Genomic DNA, 22,122 nt, shown 5'->3' on the forward strand with positions numbered 1-22,122 from the left:
TTACGGCCTGACATAAAAATATCTTTTTTGGTCTTTGCAAATAATTTTCTCTTTCAATTACATTTATGCAGGGGACGCATTCTTATTTAACAGACTGGCTTTCAGTAATATTAAGATTTTAAGGTGTGCAAGGGTTAAGGGCGGGGCCACTTTAGGGACAAATGTTAGACTGATGACAAAATTAACATGACATGGGACCGACCACCTGGTGAGCTTTCTTCAGGCCTGCATTCCACCTCTCTGATTAAAAATGTTATTTAACCTCCTAGGACCTGGCGTCCACATATGTGGACATCACATTTTGGGTTATTTAGACCAGAATACTCAATTTTGCTCTACAAGGGCCTGATATCCACTTACGAGGACATTATACTGCTACTGTTCTATCAAACTTTTAAACGAATATCGTCATATGTGGCTCTTATTTTTCTTAAAAACAAAAATAAGGTAAAAAAAAATAAAAATAATAATAATAATAATCTGGTAATTATTTGTTGTTCATTGGGCCCCAATATGCCCAAATATCAAAGAGAAATTAAAAATGCATACTGTGGAAGAGTGCGGGTCTTAGGAGGTTAAAAAAACCAAAACAAAAACACTAAATCTTGATGGCTAAAAGGCTGAAATCACTTCAAAAAACACTGTCTGCAACCCAATGAATGACATTCTAGGTGACTACATCCATCTTTTATTTGCAGTGAATATAATTACACCGTATAGGCAGGTCAGTCAGTTTCTTATGTACCTGTAACTTTAGACTGTACTTTAACTACAACCTGAAAATCCTTCAAATGTCATGTCATACATTATCATCCATCACTGAATAACATCTGATCTGTCCCAGATTAACGCACCCAAACACAGACAGAGTAAGAGACTGTATGTGCATGTGCGTTTTACATATAAACATTTTATATTTTTATCTCTTCTCAAAAATAAAACATAAAAAGCTGAACATTTCATTTTAACAGCAGGAAATGAAAACTGTCAAAGGCGATCAATACAACTCGCAGCGAATGCTCTGGCAGATTTAATTGACATAATTTTCTAATTCTATGCTGCATTTCATTCCATCGGCCCTAACTCTTCTCACTCCCAAACGTACTGCTGTACGTTTACTGATTCAGGTGTTTAGATTTCAGCCAACAATTCAACTTGTTATGCCAGTAAAAGCACTTAAAAGTGACGGTTCATATCAATCACATACAGTTCAGCTCACATTTTTACTCAACTTTAAACTCCTGGCAGCACTTCAGATGAATTATAAAGTACTTTGATGCTTTCACTTGAACTGAAACCTAAATTTCCTCCAAAAGTATTTGTGTTTTGTCTGCCACCTGTACGAGACTTTCAGCATTTTACTGCTTAACTTAAAATACCCAAACACAGGTGCATTTGCTCAAGAAAGTTTTGCTCTGTTTTTTCTTTAAATTGACTTAAAAAAATCTAAGCTGAAAACAACAGCTAGGGAAGTAAGGATTAGCAAAAAAAAAAAATGGCGTCACTTCCAAGCCAACCTCGGGAATTCCTTTATCCACACCTCATCATCTTTAAATAATTAGCAATTAAACCCAGTCAACACCCAAAGTCTCTTGTGCTACCTGTATAAGGACAGTCTGGGTTATAGCCAGATGTAACACCTCTGCTCATAAAGGTTTCACCAGGAGAACAGCTACAGACTACAAGTCTTATTTAAGTTACAACAAAACATCAACCAAAAACAGTAACAAATAATCCCAACAAGAAGTGATCACTTGTCCCCACAAAACAAGTGGTCTGATATGACTACAAGTTTCCACAGCCATAAAATTCAGCAAGATAAATGCAAGTGTCCATCTGCAAATAAAGAGTCACACACACACACACACAGGGATCACAAATAGTGTGGCAAAGGAACACACAAAGTTACTTTTTTTTCAGTTAACCACATTTACAAGTTATTCAACAAAAGTGGGCCGCAACTCTAAAAGTCACACTACAAAAGAACTGCATCATTATTCAAAAGTCACCCATAAACAGTGATGTAGATGAACACAGCCATGTTCACACAAGACTATAACCAAACACTTTTCAAAATAGCATAACCAACCACGCAGCATGATGAGTGCAACCAAAAACTGGTGCCACCCAATTTATTTACCCACCAAAGGTTCTTGGACTTCAACTGGAAGGACAGTTGGGGCTGCAGAGCGTGTAACAGTCATACGACAAATGTAAAAGAGTATTTATCATAAAATCTGATAATAAATATTTTTTAAAAAAATGTGTCACTAATCAAATGAGGCACTGTTTAAGTAAGGCGTTGAATATTTAATAAAACTGCATCGATATGAAATAAAAATGACTATATTTTTTCCTTTAGTGACATTTATTCTGCATTAGTCACACTGCAGAGAAAATCAAGTTCATTAGTACCTATTGCCCTGTCGTGACCGTCAGTGGCTTCAGGAAATGAGTTCAGCCATAGGAAGATGATAAAGAAGGTGGTATTATGTGACAACGGCCCATTGATCAGAGATGAATATGGTCATCTGACAGCAGTCTCCTGAGCTCAGATACCTGCCCTCTGCTGCTCCACTGATAAGACCGAGCCACTGATGCTTCTGTGTATGTGTGTGTGTGTTTGTAGATGAGCGTAAAGCCAACTGATAGGTGTCGTATTGACGTATTGAATGAAGCCGCCCATCTCCATCTTATATCTCAGGACTATCATATGGCTGTAGACTGAGATAAGACAGTCGCAGCTAAAGAAGTGAAGTAAGTCGGTACGACAGGCGCTCCCTGCAGAAGTCAAGAGCAGACCTGACAACAGCAGCTCTGAGTGACTCGGTTCTTGTATGCAGAATCATCCTTCACCTTAATAAAAAAGAAAAGTGACTACCTGAAAATAAGGTGGTTGACTTTGAACTGGGTCTCTATCACGCCTGTCGTCCTCAGTCGTACTCGAAGGACGTCTGTCTCTGTGGGCACGTACTCAGGAGACATGATGCGGCTCATGTTCTCAAAGAAACTGGGAAAGGAGGAGGAAGGAGAAGAAGACAGAGGGAAGGGTGCAAAAAGGTTAAAGAGCCAGGAGAAACAAGGGGAAGAAGAAAGAGAGCGGCAGGGAAATTAATAACTTGAAAACAAACTTGAGATCAAAAGAAAAATCAGGTGTCACTTACGGGAGTGGAGGCTAACACATTGTGTGTTTGGTGTGGCTGAGTGCGTGTGTTGGGTGTGCAGCGATAAGGCTGAAGCCCCAGGGGCCGCAGCGGTTGATCACGATGAATATTCACACTGTGGTTTACCATAATAACACACTGAGGCACAGCTTCTAAACACAGATTAGCTATTTACACAGCTAGTGTAATCAACTGTATCGTGTGTGTGTGTGTGTGTGTGTGTGTGTGTGTGTGTGTGTGTGTGTGTGTGTGTGTGTGTGTGTGTGTGTGTGTGTGTGTCTTCAGTAAAATGTGATCTTTTTACACACACATTCACACGATGGCATCTCCACCTATGTGAACTGACTGTGACATTCTCTACCCGTCATCCTGAATTAGTTTCTTGGACAGCGACACACATCCTGCTGCTTAAAAAAAAAAAAAATGTTACACAGGGCAAACAACATGCAAGAGCCTGTTTGGTACTTCTGTTGTTGTGAGGACCACTTTGAGCTTCAGTGGTTATTTTACAAAGCCAGCAATTAAAAAAAAAAAAAAAATCTGTTTGCAATTCCTCAAAATACTGTATTAATGCAGATTTTTGCACTGCAAGTGATCTGCAAAGCATCTTTTTGCAGACGATGACTCGACTCAGCTGCTCGCCAGCTGTTTGCGTTCTGGTTTTATTCAAATGCAAAAGCGAAGTTGCTGAGCACCTATATTATTTTCCGGTTAATTCGCCATCCTGCAGAAATTTCGTCACTATTTGTGGAGGGATTTCTGTTTTAAATCTCTGACATTCTGGCTGGACTCTCCGTATAAGCAGTTAACAGATGGCAAGAGATTTGCAACTGTTGCCAGTTTATCACAGTTAACAGTTGGAAACACCTGAAACGTCTAACAAGCCTTTTTATTGGAAATCAGTGAAAGGGCTTTGATTGAATCGACAGACCAGCAGTATTTTTACATGGTTTGACTTAACAATAGTAATCATAACAACAGTAATGGCATCAGTCAAATTCAATTATAAGATGTGTTGTGTGTGGTATTATTGCAATTGAATCCATTTGTGGTTGCGTCAGGAAGGGCACCTGGTGCCGAGCTGCCCACTGTAGCAACCTGTGTTTTCATTTTTAAATATCATGTTTATCGTCAGTGCACACTCTTTGTGTTCGTCTTTAGTTTGTCCTCATTTTCAAGTTTCTGCATATCCAGTTTTCAACAGCAAACTTGGTGAATCCAATCACAACAAATGACAGCAGACAACAAATATCTTAATTTGTGTTTAAGAAAACACAAATTAAGATCAAAGAGTAATATATGCATTGTGTCAATAAAAGTCCTCATAAGTACTATAGAAGCACAGTGTGTGTGTGCGCGTGTGTTTGCAAGAAGGTGATGCATGGTGGTTCTCAGTAGGAACCAAGGGTCCTGTCGGTGTAGATAACCCCAAAGCGAGGCCTCTCACAGGGGCAGAGGATGAGACCGGACGGCCTCCTGGTGGGTCAGCGCTCTGTCTTATTTCTGTTTCACACACACTACTTTCTTATTTTCAGGCTTCAGCCTCAATTCTTTGCTTTCACTATGGTGTCATCACTTTTGTGTCTAATCACAATTTTTTCCCTATACTGATATTTTTAAAAAAATGCCTTTCCTCCTTCATACACGCATCCAAAACTAAAATAATATCTGGTTTATGTATGTATTTAATGGCTTTTATTTTAAGATATACAACAGTTGTGGAAGTATATGTGATTCCAAACTGTGGTCTATCTTCCTGCACTCTTTACTTTCTTCCTTTCTCCAGACGTTAACTCCCAGTGACAGTAAGCAGATGGCTCAGCATCAGCTGCTAAGTCCAGCTAATTAGTCCCCTGCATCTCTTCAGCACAGCGTGAGTCTGTTCTCGAGAAGTACTCACTACAGCGCCGAGTCATTGAGCTCGTACTCGTATCCCCGGGCGGCCGCGGCCCTCACTCCCTGGTCGGCCCACAGGCAGGACAGAGCATGGCTCAGGAAAGGAAAGAGCACCTGGTCTTCGTCAAAACAACGCCCACACGACAGCACGGAATGGGCGTGAACCTGCCAGAAGACAACAGGGAGACAGAAATTCAGATTAATGATCAGGGAGGAGCGATTGGTCAGATGGAAAAAAAAAAAAAGATAGAAGGAAGCCTAAATGATAGAAAAGTTTATGAGTCTGTCTCCACATCCAGACTTGTTAATCACACAAACACACACACAAAGAGATGCTCACACACATTCTGATGACATCTAATAGAGGAAATACTTTGGTCATCATTGCCCAGCAGGATGTGCTGTGTAGGTGGAAAACACATGCACTCTGATAACTTTGACAGTAAAGTTCAAATTAAATTAAACCTCACAAGCAAACCACCCACCAGTGGCCTAACTTTATGCTCTCCTTCAATGAAAGCTGTGTAGCTATAGTGCTAAGATGCTGCCCTCTAATGGTGATCCAGGTGACGTGCAGAGACACAAGAAGCACAAAACTCTAAGAGGGCAGGAGCAGGATGACAACGACAGAAAATAAAAAGACCAAAATTGAAGGTGAGAGAAGTCGAACATGAGTACCTTGTTTCTGTTGTTAGCCAGGTTGATGCGGAGGGTGCCCATGCCATGGAGGACAAACTTCATGGAGGTCAGGAGGTTATCGAGCACTGCCGGCTGCCAAAGAGCACAGAGTAGAGGTCAAGTTCAACCACAGGATAAAAGGCACTATCGAGCTGTTTGAAGCTTCTTCTCTGATCTTGTATTGTAACTGACTTTCACCAATCAGAGCTCCTGATCACATCTTCATTTGCAAAAAGCAGCTGCTACCCACCAGGGAAAACCACCCAGTTTTCCTCATGTTACAACCCTGGCAAACACTGCCCCTGAGTGGTTAACCCCTGATAGTATACTTTGCCAGTTCAGGTTTGTGGACCTCTGAGACCTGACTCATGTCCTTCCTGACTTGGTACTTGGAACTTAGTTGAGTCCAGTCAGTGTATCTGAGTGTGGCTGGGATCCCCATCTGTTGGACATTTAGATGATTCTCCTCTGATTCTACTGAATGTTATAAACTTGTTTTGGTTGTATCCTCTTGATTAAGTGATTGTGCTGTCTGCTATATAAATAAATCTACTACTACTAGCCCACCAAAGCATGTCCAGTCCTCTAACATAGAAAGAATGTGATGCATAAGATCCTAAATACACCTGAACAACACAAATTAAACTAATTTCAAAAATCTGTATTCATGCTTACACACCTGGAGATTTGAACTAACTCAGGTTTTGTGTGTGTGTGTGTGTGTGTGTGTGTGTGTGTGTGTGTGTGTGTGTGTGTGTGTGTGTGTGTGAGAGTGAGAGAGAGAGAGGTGACAAGGCTTCACCTCACCAGAAGAGCTGAGCAAACAGCCCTGCATTGACTTGCATCACAAATAAGTTGCTTTGTGTTTCGTCTCCCTCTGACTCACAATAAAAGTCACTCAGAGATATGCAACTTAATATCACAATAACTTTGTCACTTTGAGTCTTAAAAACCAAATAATGTGTTCAGTTTTTCCTGCTTTATGACCGTGAACTTCACTAAAAATCAGAATGCTTCCGGTAAAAGGACGAGATTTGAGATGTGCAACAAATAATATAGGAAAAAAAAAAAAAGATATCCGCCTGGAGCTGCTGAGATTTGTTAGGTCACTTAGTGGAAAATGGAGGAAAACATGCTAGTCCTTATTTATTTCTTTTACAGAAACTGTTCTAACGGTTGATGCTCAAACCTCCACATAATGACATCAGCATGTATGCAAACAATCTCTGTGAGACTGCACTACACACTCAAGTTTCACATCTTTTTTTTCTAGTCTTCAGTCTGCATGATATCACTGAGAGTGCTTATTATGTATGGTCATCTCAGGGACAACACTCTGGCTTTAAGCACAACAGCCCAATCCACTTGTGTTAAAACTTGTTTTTTATGAGGAAGCCAATCAGAAGGAAACTTGTTTCAGACAGATGAACGACTTCACATATTTACATTTTTCTTTCTGTTGTATTTTTCGACCAGCGGCAGTGCTGTGAAGCAGTGTTTTAATACACAGACCTTTGTGTGCATGCTGTGCACAAACGTAATATAGGAAACAGTTTCCCAACGCCCTGCTGATCAACAGCTGTTGGCTGCAGATATGTCAGCATGTCAGAGATGTCGGAGAAGACTGAGAGTGGCAGCTGATTTGAATTATACACAGCTTATATTATTCAGAAAAGAAATGTTTATGAAGAAGAAATTTCAATTAAAACAACATCACATGTTTATATGTTAATATATACTTCATCTGCAGTCACGTCTGATTTCAAACCTGTATGGCACAATAGACCGCATGCTGTTGTTTGTCCAAAGCTCAAAAAGTTTAACAGAGTTTATATAAACTTGATTATATTTCCAATAATTACTATAATTTTAATATTTATGAGTCTTTCGAGATTCATTGGCTCATGGGGGTCATTCGAAGTGGAAATTCACGCCTGCACTGGGCAGAGTAGTGTACAAATAGTGTCTATATGTGCCCTCTATATGGATACATGTGCACTTTAAGAGACTGAGGTTTTACAGACACGAGACCACTAACTATGTGATATTAAGTGGTTACCTATTTTGGAGGTGTGACAACTGTGATAACAATGTAGGCTCAAGTCACACAAGCCTATTGACCGGTCAGTCACAGCAACCACTATTCCCCCTGCCAGCTGGTAAAAACCACTATGGGATTGCTTTGGTCACTGGCACATTGCTGTAGTGGAAGTGAAAGACTCGTCTGCAAACACTGTCCAGCTTCTTTCCGAGCTCTAGTGAAACTGTGAAAAGCGTGACGCAAACGGGAAATGGAGACAGTTCGACTTCAAAGTGAAAGTTGTGCCTCCGCCCTGCAGCCAAAATATTTCAAATATTCCAAAGGGCACAACTCTTCTCCATTTCCAAGCTTGGCTAGTAGTTACAAAGTATTTGCACATAAAAAAAACTACAGGCAGCCGTGGCAATCTGCTAGTAACCAAAGCAATCACCTTCGATGCAACCATTTCACCCAGCAGGAGCCAGCAGCCTCCAGAAACCACTGCCAACCAGTCAGGAAATACATGTTTTTCTGTAGCAACGAGCGCTTGCATCACTTCCAATATGATAGACAACTCTTGAGCAACTCCACATGATGTCACACGAGAAACCTCAGTTATTCGTTATTGCCAAACAACTTTTCTGTGGCCTGTGTATTCAACCCTGTGTCAGAGCAAAATCTGAAATATTCACAAAAAAAGAAATCCATTTGTTTACGTTTACGGACATTAAACTGCAGGACGTATGTTATTCAGACCCTTCAGTGGAGATGTGTAACCCTGGCAACCAAGAAAACTGAGCTTTAAAAGAAGTGGCAGCTGTTGTATTTTAAGCCAAACCATGACCTTTTTCTATGGCCCGTATGGTACAAGGGCGCTTGCATAGCTTCAAGCGATAAAATCTTCAAATGACAACAACAGCACATCTTCTGTTTCTATCCAGATACAGATAACAGCTGCACACAAGCAAACAACAAGAAGACAACCAGCCTTCATCTGCGATATTCCATAACCGGAGTCGAGGGGTTGTTTTGACCAGGCAGTTCCAGTGACGTGTAATACGGCATGGTTACACAAGAAATCTTAAAACTCACCAAGCTTCTTTGTTAAATCTGTAAAAAGAAGAAAAAGAACTGGTTGTCCCATTGGTACAACATCCTTGTGTCCCTATTGAAAAGATGACAAAGGAGCCGGATTATCTTTAGTTTAGACTGAAAACTGGACGTGCGGGTAAATATCGAGGTTACTAATGCTTATTAAAAGGCAAAGATTCACACTTTGCATTCACTTGCCAAGTGAAAGGTCACCGGTTCAATTCCAACTAGAGACACACCAAATAGCATTCCTAACCCAGTCGGTACCAGTTGTGGCGACCACTCGTGACAAGGGAGCAGCCAAAAGTGCCCATTAAAAAAAAAAATTTAATAATAAATAAAAGTAATGTTTGTCACCAGACATGTGGATCAAGAAATCACTTAAATATAACCTGTCTGATAAAGCGAAGTAGACTAAAATATCTTAAAAAGAAAAACATCATGTATCTAAAGAAACTCAAGAAGTCAGTCTGGGATCTAAAGAACTGGAGGCTTGACTTTCCTCAGTCAAAGTCAGGATAAATGTTTCGACAATAAGAAAGTGACAGGGCAAAAAATGGCATCAATGGGAGAGCTCCAAAAAGGACAAAGTCTCATCTCACAGAAAACATCCTGATGGTTCACAAAACCTTTTGTGGACATATTCTGTGGACTAATGAATATTTCCCCAAAAAGCTGAAATTTTTGGAAAATTTGGATCCTATTGTATCTGACATAAAACTAACAGCATTTCATAAAAAGAAAATCACACCAACAGCCAAATATGGTGGCAGTAGTGTGATGGTCCAGGGCCCACTTATAGCCCTTTTACACTAGTATCTATATGTACGACAAATTAGCAAAACATAAGAAATCAGCAAAGACGCCAATAATTTTTCACAGCAGTGTAGGTGGATTTAAGCACAACAAACATTGAGCAAAGTGTTGCATGACAATCAATAAAATAACTGGGATAATTAAAACACAAGGACATAGTTTAAAAAAAAAAATAGAGTAAATTAAAATAAAATTAAAACATAAATATAAATGATTAAAAGATAACAACCAGAACTGTTGATAAAAGGACGATGTTAATGATTGAAGCTAACATGAAGAGGCTAAAAGAGAAGCTGAGGGGAAGGGAGATTCAGAGGACTGATCGGCAGTAGAAGTCAATGTGTGACGAGGGGTATAAAGCTGTAAGCTATTAGGAAAGGTAGGCAGCGTCAGAATAGGAGAAATGTTTAAATATGTAACAAGTATGCGAGAAAACAAGAAATCAGGACGGGGCAAATAATTTTCACAGCACTGCGTGTCTTCCTTTAGACAATAGATGTCTTTATTGGCATTTTCAATTTTTTCATAGGTATATTTATTGTCACGAAGCTGGAGATCATCTTCAATGTTTACCACTTTCAGCATTTTGCAACATACACAAAGTAGCAATGAGGACTTTGTGTTTGCTCTGGGCTGAAACTGAGCTGAAGCAGAGTTCTCAGGTTCTCGGAGATGGAGTAGCTCAAAGGTAAAATGTAGCACTAATATGAAACTTCAGGGAAATTGTTCACAAATCTCAGTTACACTAGTTTACTTTCCCATGAGAACAAACATGTTATTGTTTCAGCATTGTGGGCTTCATCAAAGTAACGGATGAAGGCCACAAAAACAAATGGAAGTCACAAGTCTGGCAGATAATTGGCTTTAAAAAGCTCTCAGACATATGGCTTATACTTGTATTTGATGATTTTCACCAGATTTTTTAGCAGGGTCACTGGTTAAAAGACAGACAAAGTTTCATTTTGTTTTAAATTATTTAAATTGTTTAGATTTAAAAACAGCAAAAACAGATTGAATCTGTTCATCGATAACATGCCTTCACTCTCGCATCTGACCTCACAAGTGACTCCGGCAAGGATTGGGTTTAACCAGGTAGCGTAAGTGAAAGCATGTGTGTGGGTGTGTGGACGCTTTCAGAATAAAAACAGTTGCACAACACATGTGGTCATAAAGATACAAGAAATACAGTTATGTTTGTGCGAATTATGCTTTTATGTTTTGTGGAGTTTCACAAAAAAAATTTGAAAAATGTTTATTCAGATCTGAGTTTGAAATACTTCTCGATTCAGTCAGCAGCACCTACACACTCTCTCTCTGCACCAGCCTAACAAACCAAATCAAACACCTGTGACTGATCTGCACCGACTGACACTCACTTTGAAGAAGCTGGAGCTAAATGAATGAACTGAAATAAGCAGATGCAGAGAAAAAGAGCCGCTAGCAAGTAAACATGAATGCAAATAACGCAGGACTCCAAAAATCAGTGCTCTTAGTTTGAAAAGCAAGAAAATGCAACACAATCGACATATTTTTAGAAGTTCAGGAGTACACACACATGCAGCTTAGTGAGGAAGGTGAACTCTCATATTTCAAGTTGAATTAAAGTGATCAAAGCTTCATAAAGACAATGGAAGCATTTACTATAGAGGCGTCACAGTTCATGCTTCTATCTTTATAGCTCGTCTCAGGGTAGTGATTCAGTTGTGCTTCCTCACTTCCCCCTCTCCACCTTTGTTGTCTTTATCAATTGTTTCCCAGTTCGTCCTCCCTGACTCAGCTTATTCTAGTTTAGCATTTACAGAGGAGAAGAAGAGTAGCAGGATGCTCACTGTGGCATCCTTTAAGTGAACTTGTGCAATGTGACAGCATTTAGTTCCACCCAAAGTTGCACAATTTTTTCACCGAGACTCTTGTATTGATGATGGGAGAGTCAGTCCACTGTGTAAAGTCTTTTCCAACCCAAAGATTCTCAGTTGGGTCTGGGCTCTGTGGTGACCAATCCATGTGTGAAAACAACCTCTCGTGCTCCATGAAGTCACTATTTTGGTTGCTTTATGCTTGAGCACAGGTAGCGCTAAGGCACCCACGGACCGCCCGTCTATCTGCGGAGAGTATTTGTTGTTGATAGAGGCAGTGTAGAAATTATGTGATACTGTATTATGTGGGCTACTCGTGCCTGTGCTGCTGTTGGTCCATCAGCAAGCCGCGGAGAAAAGCGAAGTTATTAGACAAGCAGCTGAAGTGAAACCAGGTGTTTAAAAAACAAAAGTACTCGCTGCTTCTGCTTTTCATGCCGTGTTGTTTATCTTTGATGATTCTTTTTTCACACTTCTCCCATTTAGTTCCATATCTTGCTCCACTCGTCAACCAATCAGTATTCGATGAGCACATAGATTATCCAAGACTAATAACATGCAGTTGGGATTTTGGAAGAAAAGCTAAGGAGGGATTTTGTAGGTGAAAACCCATCAATGTTCACAGGCCAAACAGACCATAAATGACATTTTTCAAAAGGGTAAAAGTAGCTTTTCACAAATGTTGAGTGTTCTCTGCTCAGACTGCTGCCCCAGATAAGTGGGGCAAAAAGATTGTCAGCACCAGGTGCAAGTTTCCAACTTAAATGATACAGAGTCAATTTCACAGAGTCACTCACGTGGAACAGACAGAAAAAAAAAAAAAAAAAGAAATTCCATGAATCCACATGGTAGGATTTATAAAGAATTTATTCTTAAATTAGGGTGGAAAATAAGTATTTGGTCACCTCAAACATGGAAAATCTCTGGCTCTCACAGACCTGTAACGTCTTCTGTAAGAAGCTTTTCTGTCCCCCACTCGTTACCTGTATGAATGGCACCTGTTTGAACTCATCATCTGTATAAAAGACACCTGTCCACAGCCTCAAACAGTCAGACTCCAAACTCCGCCATGGCCAAGACCAAAGAGCTTTCGAAGGACACCAGGAAAAGTATTGTAGACCTGCACCAGACTGGGAAGAGTGAATCTACAATAGGCAAGCAGCTTGGTGTGAAAAAAAATCAACTGTGGGAGCAATCATCAGAAAATGGAAGACATACAAGACCACTGATAATCTCCCTCGATCTGGGGCTCCACGCAAGATCTCATCCCGTGGGGTCAAAATGATCATGAGAACGGTGAGCAAAGATCCCAGAACCACACGGGGGGACCTGGTGAATGACCTGCAGAGAGCTGGGACCAAAGTAACAAAGGTCACCATCAGTAACACACTACAACGGCAGGGAATCAAATCCCGCAGTGCCAGACGTGTTCCGCTGCTGAAGCCAGTGCATGTCCAGGCCCGTCTGAAGTTTGCCAGAGAGCACATGGATGATACAGCAGAGGATTGGGAGAATGTCATGTGGTCAGATGAAACCAAAGTAGAACTTTTTGGTATAAAGTCAACTCGTCGTGTTTGGAGGAAGAAGAATACTGAGTTGCATCCCAAGAACACCATACCTACTGTGAAGCATGGGGGTGGAAACATCATGCTATGGGGCTGTTTTTCTGCCAAGGGGACAGGACGACTGATCCGTGTTAAGGACAGAATGAATGGGGCCATGTATCGTGAGATTTTGAGCCAAAACCTCCTTCCATCAGTGAGAACTTTGAAGATGAAACGAGGCTGGGTCTTCCAACATGACAATGATCCAAAACACACCGCCCGGGCAACAAAGGAGTGGCTCCGTAAGAAGCATTTGAAAGTCCTGGAGTGGCCTAGCCAGTCTCCAGACCTCAACCCCATAGAAAATCTGTGGCGGGAGTTGAAAGTCCGTGTTGCTCGGCGACAGCCCCAAAACATCACTGCTCTCGAGAAGATCTGCATGGAGGAATGGGCCAAAATACCAGCTACTGTGTGTGCAAACCTGGTAAAGACCTATAAACGTTGACCTCTGTATTGCCAACAAAGGTTATGTTACAAAGTATTGAGTTGTATTTTTGTTATTGACCAAATACTTATTTTCCACCCTAATTTACGAATAAATTCTTTACAAATCCTACCATGTGGATTCATGGATTTTTTTTTTCCACATCCTGTCTCTCACAGTTGAAGTGTACCTCTGGTGCAAATTACTGACCTCTGTCATCATTTTAGGTGGGGGAACTTGCACAATCAGTGGCTGACTAAATACTTTTTTGCCCCACTGTACATGGATGGATGGATGGATGGAGGGACAGATGTTAACCCAAATAAAGAATTTTGAGTCACTTCCACAGTTCTTTGCTTGATGCCAATTATTTAACCCTTCTGAAAGAGAGAAGCTCTTTTTTCGTCTTCCTACATATTGTCTTTAGTTTAGGAAATGAGAAGCCACTCACTGCACCAGTTTGGGTTAAATAACCTGTCACCAACTTAAACATACCAGTGACTAAAGTTTTTATACAGTTCAAGGCTCATCCCCATTTGCTTGGTTAAATCCAGGCGGTGGCTTCCTCCTAAAAGAAAATTTCACCATTTTGCAGGCATCTGCAGATTTGCCTCTGGTAACTTGTTTTCATGCATTATCTGCATCTCTCTTTGATCATGCCAATATACAGAGATGCTTCACCAGCAATGGTGATGAACACCTTGGGAGACATCTGTGCTTTGTGTGCAGATATCACTATATCTCATTGTCTTTTCAAGTGATAACTGTTAACCATTTCAGAGCATTTGACCAATCAGTACAGAGCACATACCCTGCAGCCTACAGGAGTCACTGTATGGTAATCTGAACTCATTATCAGCTTTACCTCACCTCTCAAGGAGTAAAGTGACACCTTGTTTTTACCAGTGTGCGTGTCTGTGTGTCCTTTTGAAAGGAAGTCCACCAGATAGAAATCCACAGAGCCTGTTACACCTTTTGAACCTCTGTTTCCAGCTAGATTCAGCAGTTCAAAGTATTGCGGAAACTTTGTGTTGCACTGTGCGTCAGCAAAGACATTATGAGTCCCATTACAACAACATAATCGCTAAATCCGTCCAGTTACACTGAACTATTGTCCTGGTCCAGCTCGGCGTTTGGATCAGCTCACTGAGCACAGAAAATTAACAGCCATTAGCACATGTCTCGTGTCAGAGCAAACCACGACAAAGAATGTGACTTAACTGGCAGCGGCCTGATATTTAATCATTAACTACCAACTTTTCTTTTAACAATGAGTAACTAAGTATAAGAGTGTAGCATGAGTCTGCTTGCAGGCTTTGTAGTCACATTTGAGGAAAAAGCTCAAAGATTTATTGCATTTCTCCAGCAACTTGTCCTTGACAAAGGTTCTTAGTGAAACACCTGAGTCAACAGACGAGATTACAGGCTCAAAAAAATGAATTCAGTTGATAAAAACTACTACATCAACAGTGCACACACACACACACACACACACACACACACACACACACACACACACAGAAAAACAGAGCTGTGTGCACTGGAAGGGAACAAAAGGAAAAAAATGTCTGCCCGTCGGCATGTCCAAAGTAAAAACCACACCACGGCCTCGGGCTGCAAATAAAAGAGGGATGAAACAAAGAGGAGCCCACGTCCTACCTTTCCTCCACTTATTACTTCTAAACAGGCTGTCCTGTCATGGTCCTAACACAATCCAAACCTAAGAGCCACGCAGAGAAATGTAGGAATGTTTTCTTAATGCCTTTCTGGCTTTTGCTTCAGGTGATATTTCATCAGAGAAAAAACAAAGTGGAGCAGGGATAATCTGTTCAGGTCAAGGCAGGGTTGAGGTGTTTACTACTGTACTGATGGAAGCACGGACTCTTATTCCAAATAGAGGGCAAAGTGTCAGAGATAAACACAAACACATGTGAAACAATAGGTGAAAGAGCGATGAGCTCATCTGTGTATTTTTGTGCGTGTGTGTGAGAGAGAGAAGAGGGCGTGTTTTTGTTTGCTGTGGGAGGCTGGGACGACAGGGGAAGGGAGGGGGGCGGAAGAGCAGGATTGTGGGTTGGTGTCATTTTTCCACTTAAAAATAAGGGCGTCACCTGAGAACAAAACCAAACCCAACTGACACCGGCGATGACAAAAGAGAGGTGCAACTGGAACTCAAAATGTGTTGAAGCATGTATGCAAAGTAACGCTGTAATCAAATATGTATTTATGAAACAAAAAATGATGTATGGAGGATTGCACCTGCCAAAAATAAAAAAAAAATTGAATGAAGCATAGTATATGGATTAGCCTGATTAATGTATACCTACATTAAACCAACTGTACTGTTGGTATTCTGTCTGTGTGAACATACAAAGCCCTGTCAGGCAGACAGTACCTCTGCAGACTCACAGTCAGTTTCTTGACTCTCTTCTCCTTTCTGTGTTTTGATAAAAGTAAAATTTAAAAAACCCAAAAAACTGCATTTCCTCTAGTGGCCACTTGAGGTAAATTCCCAAAACAAAGACTCCCACATTAAAAATCCCCAACTTTACAGCATTACAAAGCAAGTTTACAAGCTAGCATGAAGACACATTTCTCTATAGCTAAGACACGGTCACTTCTGAGCCCAAAAAACCCCCCAAAACCCTAGCCATGTCCATCTTTTATATACAGTCTGTGGCCATAAAGCATTAGTGGACAGTAGCTGATCCTGGCCAATTAACTGCTCCCGAAGTTATTGCAAATCAAGGGGACGCCCCTCCCCTCTCCAACACATGCGCGCGCACACACACACACACACACACACACTACCTATCCAGACATCCGGTTAACTTATTTTAAATGAATACTATAGTCAGCACTGGTTCAAGAAAAACTCCAGCCTCCTAACTTCTGAGTTTCTTTTCAGCTTCGTGGTCTGTTTCACAATCTAAAAAGAGGTTTGACTGTCAGACTTTTCCACTGACAGGACTGTTATTGCTGGGAGACAGAACAGGTAACTGAAGCATGATGAAGACCCTTCCTGTCATCACATCATTAAACACAGCAAGGAGAAGCAAGAGAACGAGATGGGCAAAGTACAGCAAAGTAAAAATCAGGAAAAACAATAAGAGAAGAGGTCAAAGAGGATAAGCCCTCATTAAAAACAAGCTAATGGGAGAAAAAACTGTGTGTGTGTGTTGAACCGTTTCCATTCTCCCCTCCCCATCCCAACCTCTAGTACAACAGAGGAATTTGGCTTTCAGTCACTCTCACACAAACAGAAGGAAGAGCAGATGTGAGCCAAATCACTGCATACCAACTTGTGCCTGATCCTGGGTATCATGAGATATCTCCCCCCCTGCAGGAAAACCAGGCTTTGCTTTCATTTTCCATCTCATCTCTATCTCTTCTCTAATCATTAAAAAAAAAAAAAAAAAAACCTGAAATGCATTCCTGTGTCTGCAGCATAATCTCAGCTCTTTGTTGAAGTCATGTTATTACCTGAAAGGAAACTAGACTCCAAATCAGGGATGAAAAACTCATTTTACATTGAGGGCCACATACAGACCACTTTCATCTTAAGTGAGCTGGACGAATGAAACTCCCCCTTTTGTCATTGCAAAGATGTTTAACTACATACTTAATTCCTGAGATATTTTAATATAGAATAAGGAAGTGCAATGTCTTTTTTTTAATTAATTAATTAAATAATATGAAAGTACATCTCATTTTTTCTAGATGATAAATGCATAAAATTACAAAAACGTTTTTGGTAGCTCACTGCCCACAGTGGCCTGTGTGTATAAGCAAAGTTTTTTATGATTGATGAAATTTTTTTAACCAAGATTTCTATAGTAGAAAGTGAAAAAAGGGAACTTTTCTGCCATTTAATCATTTCTTTTTTACTTAACGTCTGTGCTGTGGTATGAATCACTGTGGAGAGGTCTTTATCAGCAGGAAAAGCTGTAAAACTTACATTTTATGCCCTCTATCATGTTTGCAAAACTGTCCAGCGGGCCGGATTTGAGTTTTTGCCGTTCCAGGTTCTGGTCCTCGGGCCTTATAGATGAAACCCGTGCTCTAACCCCACACGTGATACTGATCTTTTGAAGTCATGCATTTGTTTAGATCCTCTACAAGAGCTTAGTGGAAGCACTATATGCTAATAAACTGATAAAAACACAGGCAGGGTGAGCGTGAGAGTGTTTCTCACCTTGAAGGTGCACAGCTCTTGCTTGGTGAAGCCATTACTGTGGATGATTTTCATCTGTTTCACCAAAGTGCTTTTGCCGCTCTCTGCTGCACCTGTAGGAGAACGTGAGATGGTTTTTTAAAAAAAGTGTTTTAAAACTTGTTTTACTGTGTGTTCAACTGTGATCGGGCTTTATTTGTAAAAGTTATCTATAAAATCAAAGTGTGGTGTCAAAGTAGGATTTGTGCTTCAAAAATTAAAGTTTACATGGAATATCTGAGTTCTTTTAAACTAAAATCATCAACAGCTGGGTTCATTTAAAGCTGTCAGTCTCACCAAGAATGAGTATTTTAACCACGTTCATCTCCCGCTTGGCAGATTCGTAAAGTTCTCGGTCTATCTTGGCGCTGTGTATCCTCGCCTTCTTCTGCTCTTCTGTAACTTCGGTACCGAGGCACAGTCCCATCCTGAGCGCGCATCTCCTCCACGAGCCCGGCCAGAGAGAAAACAAAAGCAGGGCAATCCAACCTGGGATCAGTCCGACTTTCTTTCTACAAGCTGCATATTCCGAGTTCGGGCTCTGCCTCTACTCCAAAACTAAACCGGCAGAGCGAAAAGAGGAGTTACCTCGGCAAAGAAAAAAGTCCAGGCCATTGCCAAAACAACCTTCTTCAAACTTCCAAGAGTTATTTCAAACTTTCGAGACAAAACTGATTTTACGCACAGCCACAAGCGCTTTTCCCCCCACTTAGCGTCAGGTTTCAGCGCCTGTCCTGGGCGTTAAAAAACAAAAAGAGAGAAACCGCAAATCTGCTCGGCCGCTTTCCGCCGCAGCAGTTCAAACTCTGTCCTGCCGCCTTGGCAAAGACCCCAACTCATCCAAAAAAAAAGAAAAACACTACCTCCGCCCCCTGCTGCCCGCAACCCAGATGGAAATCCTTTGGACTTCCTGCGAAGCGACGTGCTGAAGTGCTGCTGCTACTCTGTGTATTTCACCTGTTCATGAAAAATAAAATAGGCGTGACGTAATTAAAAAACTCCACTTACTACATTATAGACCTAATTTCTCTTTACTTTTCAGCTGTTAACACTTACTTTAATTGTAGCCTACAAAAACACAATCGACTTGCGTAACGTCGCGATGACGCACAGGTAGGACGTTTCAGGTGTCTTCAGTTATCATGTTAGGTTGTGCAAAGGCATGCTGGGATTTACAGTTTATGAGCTCGTCAAAATCCGCCTCCTAAAAGAGAGAAACAGATACGTGGTTTAACAGGTTGTGCAACAAAACAAAAGGGTGTTTGTAACCATAAAAACACTTCTACTGTGAAATGCGAACTATTTCATATCAGTGTTTGGAGCATTTAGAAATAACGAGTGGTTTCTAAATGAAAAAGCCTTTGTATGAATTTAAAATTATAATTTTCCATTAAAAAAAAAACTTAAATAGGTCGTCCTCCTTAGCTGTTCAATATGAAGACATTTTAATTGAATACTTTGCCTTTATATTAGTTCAAATTTCATTTGATCAGACGATCTCATTGAGACAACTTGTACCTAGGCTGATCAAATATCCCTCTTTGTGAGAGACTGCGCAACATTGAGTCTTTCTCTATCTGTCCCACATTTTGAGTCAATGTTGCACATTTTCGACTGATTCTGCAGGACACGCACATTCCTCACGCCTGGCTTTTACTCACTGCATATGAAGGAAAGGCTTTTTATTCTAGTCAGAAGAAGGTCAGCCTGTCTAATGGCGTACTCATCATCAGGGAAAGTTAAAGGGACCAAAAAGTCAAAACCTCTGCAGAGCTGAATAAAACATATTGTTATTGCTGAATATAATGAAAGCTCACACAAATGAAAAAGTAATGACATATGCTGAGAGTTTTTTTCTCCTTTTTTTGCTTGAGTCACTTTTAAATTTTGCATAGGAGGAAAATGCAGTGTGTAGTGACACGGTATATGGGTCATATTTGGATTTTTTTAAAAAAAAAACTGCTAAAATGAGCAGATATTGTTAAAATAAAAAAGGTATGCCAATTTATAGATACCTCCAAACTGAAAGCTAAAAAGAAGCCTGCTACCAGGCAGAAGAGCAGAGGAAATAACTGTGAAATAAAATTCACACATTCTGAATTTTTATTTCATATCTCTTAGGAGTGTCGACGTGTCCCATCTTGTCTCACGCAAACACAGTGCTTGCCCCACATTTAGTTTGTTGGGATACGGTCACCCTACTTATACCTGAAAAGAAAAACAGTATAAACAATACATTATTACAAAGATCACAGGATTCCATAATAGTTTTAAACTCTCTAAAGGAATGATGGAGTCCAGTTTCACAACAGTAAATGTATATTTACTGGTTTACTGGAAGGCTTAAATGACAGCTTTCATGATAAACAACAGATCTTTATAAATTGGACTATGGCATGGAGGGGTTGGCTGCTGGAGTCTTGTTTAGGCTGCATGACCATACAGAATATCTTCATAGTTGAGGAGAGACATGACGGCTGACTTAACAATACCTTAAAAGGTTGGAGAAGACAGACATCCTTTTATTCAATCCAAGAAGTTTAATTTTTAACTTTCTCAGCCAGATGTTGGATATAAATCTCAAATGAAAGTCTGCTGTTGTAGCTCTTGAGCTAAATTCCTGCTTTAGCCAGGGCCGCTATAGACAAAAGATTGCTATGTGTGTCTGCAGTGATTTATATTTGGCATGGGAAGCCACAGCGAGAGCCAGTGCAGAACACTGATTCAGGCAGATACAGCCATGAAAGGAGGAAATGGAAGTGTGGGTTGCAAAGTGGCTCGCAGATACACCGTAACCATGTTCAAGAAACAAGCTAAATAGCACACCCTAATTCAGATTTGCCAGTGAGATGTGTAGAAAGGTGTCAGCTGAGCCACTGACTGATGTGGGCTGGCACCGACTTCACGGCCTGACTGAACTAATACAAAGCTCCATGTTTTTGTTGGACTCAGCAGGAATAAGGCTGATGCCATTTAAAGTTTTAATTGCAGGATGGTCAGTGTGGAGAAAACCATAATTATACTTATACAATAATTCTTTTCTGCATTTAAATCAAGTCTGTGATTAAAGGGTGCTAGTTGGAAAGTATCAAAAGTCGAATGAAGGTAAGTCAGAGCCTGGAGTGAGCCTAGTGACTGAAAGACACTAAAATATTGATTAGTTTGATTTCTTTTATGTGTTTCCTTTATTGTAAGTATTATTTTATGTTATTTGTATCACTCTTAAAGCATAAAAACAATTTCCACCAGAATGTCTAATTTGTGAGATGTTTTCTGGATGAAAAGCCACTGGCATTATTTCCACAAACCAAGTGTATCTCCTCTTGGTTGAGTGCCTCAATAACTCAACATGTGGAATAAAGTCCATGTGTTTTCAAACCTTCAGCATCCGTACAGAGCTCTGAAAGTTAGATCAAACAGAGCTTCTATGTGTGTGATGTCCAGAGTGATGCCCAAACTCCTCGGGAACACTGAGGATTGCTGATTAGAGATTTACTGTTTTTTATGTGAAGGTTTGCAGTCTTTGGTCAGATCTGAGGGTGGCTGGATGGTAACCATGTGAGTTATTTGTTTCTGAGTGGCTCTGGCCTCATTTCACCGCCTCAGTGAACCGTGACTATGTGCTGACCACGCTCTGTCATCAGGCAGCACACATTATGTGGCAGCGGTAATACAGACATCAAATGCACAAGTAGGGCTGCTTTCTTTCATCTGTGCAACATGGCTAAAATTAGAAACATCCTCTTTCAGGGTGAACTTGAAAAAGTAGTTCATGTATTTGTTGCTTTGAGGCAGGACTATCATAATTCACTATCGTTAGACTGTCCCAAAAGCTCCCTGAAAAGCCTTTAGTTAATCCAAAACACCACAGAGCTCATATGTCTCTTCACTCAACTTTAAATCCAGAATTGGATTTAAAATCCTTCATCATAGATACAAAGGCGTGAATGTTCAGGCCCCATCATATCTTAATGTGTTCGTAGTATGATTAACGATAAAGACAGACGGCCACCTACAGGAGCTTTTATAACATCCCATTCTAAATCAGTCCTGTGTTTACAGCTGTGACAGTTTCCACTCTTCTGGGAAGGCTTTCCACATAATTTCAGATTGTGTCTGTGGAAAGTTTTGCATATTCATCCAGAAGAGGATGTGTAAGGTCAGACATCTCTGTTCTAGTTCATCCCAGAGGTGTGTGATAGAGCTGAGGTCAGGGCTCTATGCAGGCCAATCAAGTTCCAGCAAGCTCATTCAGCCCTGCTTTTATGATCCCTGCTTTGTGCAGTGGGGCACAGTCATGCTGCAACAGAAAAAGGGGTTTCCACAACGTATTTCCACAAAGTTAAAAGCATATAATTA

At 40.6% G+C, this 22,122-nt stretch overlaps 1 protein-coding gene across 2 annotated transcripts in view; it reads right to left on the bottom strand.

Annotated features, from left to right (window-relative positions):
• The window catches only part of gnav1 (guanine nucleotide binding protein (G protein) alpha v1), a 35,583-nt gene extending 16,719 nt beyond the window's left edge, over positions 1-18,864 (bottom strand). The window contains exons 1-6 of one of the 2 annotated variants that reach the window (XM_040004469.1): positions 18,820-18,834; positions 18,061-18,720; positions 17,746-17,837; positions 5,739-5,831; positions 5,065-5,225; positions 2,882-3,010 (exon numbers count right to left, since the gene is read on the bottom strand). In XM_040004469.1, the coding sequence (XP_039860403.1) occupies positions 2,882-3,010; positions 5,065-5,225; positions 5,739-5,831; positions 17,746-17,837; positions 18,061-18,190 (605 nt within the window). In that variant the 5' untranslated portion in view covers positions 18,191-18,720; positions 18,820-18,834. Of the gene's footprint in view, positions 1-2,881; positions 3,011-5,064; positions 5,226-5,738; positions 5,832-17,745; positions 17,838-18,060 lie in introns of both variants that reach the window. The other variant, XM_040004468.1, reaches the window with a different exon arrangement.
• Between the last annotated feature and the right edge of the window lie 3,258 nt (positions 18,865-22,122).

Source organism: Simochromis diagramma, unplaced genomic scaffold, assembly GCF_900408965.1.
Source record: "Simochromis diagramma unplaced genomic scaffold, fSimDia1.1 OVJJ01000487.1, whole genome shotgun sequence".
Classification (NCBI taxonomy): Eukaryota; Metazoa; Chordata; class Actinopteri; order Cichliformes; family Cichlidae; genus Simochromis; species Simochromis diagramma.